This window comes from Arabidopsis lyrata (assembly GCF_000004255.2).
Source record: "Arabidopsis lyrata subsp. lyrata unplaced genomic scaffold ARALYscaffold_457, whole genome shotgun sequence".
NCBI lineage: Eukaryota > Viridiplantae > Streptophyta > Magnoliopsida > Brassicales > Brassicaceae > Arabidopsis > Arabidopsis lyrata.
The window spans coordinates 6046-7818 of record NW_003302244.1 but is presented as its reverse complement, the minus strand read 5'-3'; the positions used below and the strand labels follow the sequence as shown (position 1 = coordinate 7818).

Genomic DNA, 1773 nt, shown 5'->3' with positions numbered 1-1773 from the left:
TAAAATTATTAAATATTTTATTTTATAAAACTTAATAATTATTGCAAGTCATAAAAATATTAAACATTCATTATTTTAAAACATTAAAAAAAATGTGCAAAAACAAAACCGGAATAACGATTAGTTGTACTGTTGATTGTTGCGAAAGTTTTGCCATATATGTTCAACCAAATCAGCTTTCAATTGTTGATGCATATCTCGATGACGAACTCAATTTCGAATGCCATTATATTCCCAAGATTTGTAGGCATACTTCGATAAGTTTAATATCTTTGGTTAAACAAATGTGTATAAGTTTCAGAAATTTAAAATACAATGTTCATGATCAAGAATAGAAACTGATCTTATAGAACATTGCTACTTAATACGTACATTTACAGATTGTATATGTCCGTATTATACCAAAAACCTCATGTATCTTTACATCAAACTGCTTCAAATCTAAATACAAAAACAAAAAGAACATCACTAGAGACGATTTATAAAAGAACATTTATAAATTGTATATGTCCGTATTATACAAAAAAGGAGATCATCGATCATAGTCATCATCTCCTTTAAACAAAAGCTTCTCATCTTCTGTAGATCATAAGGAAGAGTCTAGAGCAGGAGCATCCTTTCATGATTCCGAGTCTTTTACAGGAAGAAGAGAACATGTCCCATGGAACATCACCAACCAACATCCAATCTCCATCTTTATCCTCGTACGTTGGTACAAATCCAATCTCCATCACCATAACCTTTCTTTTTCCTACTACCTTCTCTAATAAAGAACCACCAAAATATCACTAAACCAACACAGAAAGATCCAACAGCTTGAAGATAACATGTTTACATTTTACACCTCATTTTTTATTCAACATGTACATTCTATACTAATCTACTTTTTAATCACTCAACATTAAGTAAAGATATCACAATATGCAGAGATAATAAAAGAACCAAATCCAATGAATGGCACTAAATAAAGGACGTTGAAAAATCACGAGAATCATATCTACTACATTACACATTAACTTCTTCCTTATCTGTTCATAACAAATTCCATATTATTTAACCATCTTCTATTGATAAAATCCATTGTCTATGGTATTAAAACATGAATCATACCTGTGGAAGATCAAACTTGAGACCTTGAGTAGCAGAAAGACCAGAAAGATCATGCTCCATATACTCAAAAACAAGGTAGAGACTACACGAAACCCGGAAAGTAACCAAACATTAGGATGATTAAGCCGTCGCAACACAAGAATCTCTCTAGCCATGAATCACTCTCTGCTTCCAAATTATCAAACCTAACTTTCTTCAAAACTACAATCTTCCCAGTCAATAAATTTTTCGCCTTGTACACATTACTATAAGTTCCTTGCCCAATCTATAAGAATAAAAAACATTACATCATTCAAATAAACCAAACATAGAACTAATCAAAAAACAAAACAAAAGACTTCCTAATTATACCAAACCTTGTAATGATTATACTTAAATTGAATGATTAGTGTTTTGTTACCTTCTCGAGCTTTTCGTATGTGGTGGCTCTGCGAGGTGTTAAGTCTTTGATCGAATCGCCGCAAGCAGAAATCAGCCACGGTGGCCATCCTTCCGGCATACGGAGGCTCATCCCCGGCCGGCGAGAAGAGCCCGCGGAGAAATCGCCAGTGTGCCATGTTCTCGCCGGCTGAATCTGAATCGAATCTAAACCCTTCTTCTCCTCTCCGATTTCGACTACCTCCGGTACAGAAACAACGGCGGTGGTGGTTGAACGTCTGTCCA

General features: G+C 34.3%; 1 protein-coding gene across 3 annotated transcripts; it reads right to left on the bottom strand.

Annotated features, from left to right (window-relative positions):
- Positions 1-322: 322 nt before the first annotated feature.
- On the bottom strand, positions 323-1767 carry LOC9298536. 3 transcript variants are annotated; one of them, XR_002334070.1, is made up of 3 exons: positions 1511-1767; positions 1111-1375; positions 323-763 (listed from the first exon to the last, which is right to left on the bottom strand). XR_002334070.1 is itself a non-coding variant. In XM_021035324.1 (3 exons), exons 1-3 carry the CDS (start codon positions 1665-1667, stop codon positions 697-699), a joined length of 306 nt encoding a protein of 101 aa, XP_020890983.1. In that variant the 5' UTR covers positions 1668-1767; the 3' UTR covers positions 323-696. The 3 variants fall into 3 exon arrangements, 1 of the variants encoding a protein (XP_020890983.1); XR_002334077.1 differs by having other exon boundaries at positions 323-758; XM_021035324.1 differs by having other exon boundaries at positions 1111-1192.
- Between the last annotated feature and the right edge of the window lie 6 nt (positions 1768-1773).

Bases quoted from the DNA above. Each gene is read 5' to 3' on its own strand.
- LOC9298536 (XM_021035324.1), bottom strand. From the start codon at position 1,667: ATGGCACACTGGCGATTTCTCCGCGGGCTCTTCTCGCCGGCCGGGGAT. The intron at 1,193-1,510 runs GTAACAAAACAC...GGTTTCGTGTAG, and splicing joins CATACGAAAAGCTCGAGAAG to TCTCTACCTTGTTTTTGAGT. The intron at 764-1,110 runs GTATGATTCATG...GTTCTTTATTAG, and splicing joins TCAAGTTTGATCTTCCACAG to AGAAGGTAGTAGGAAAAAGA.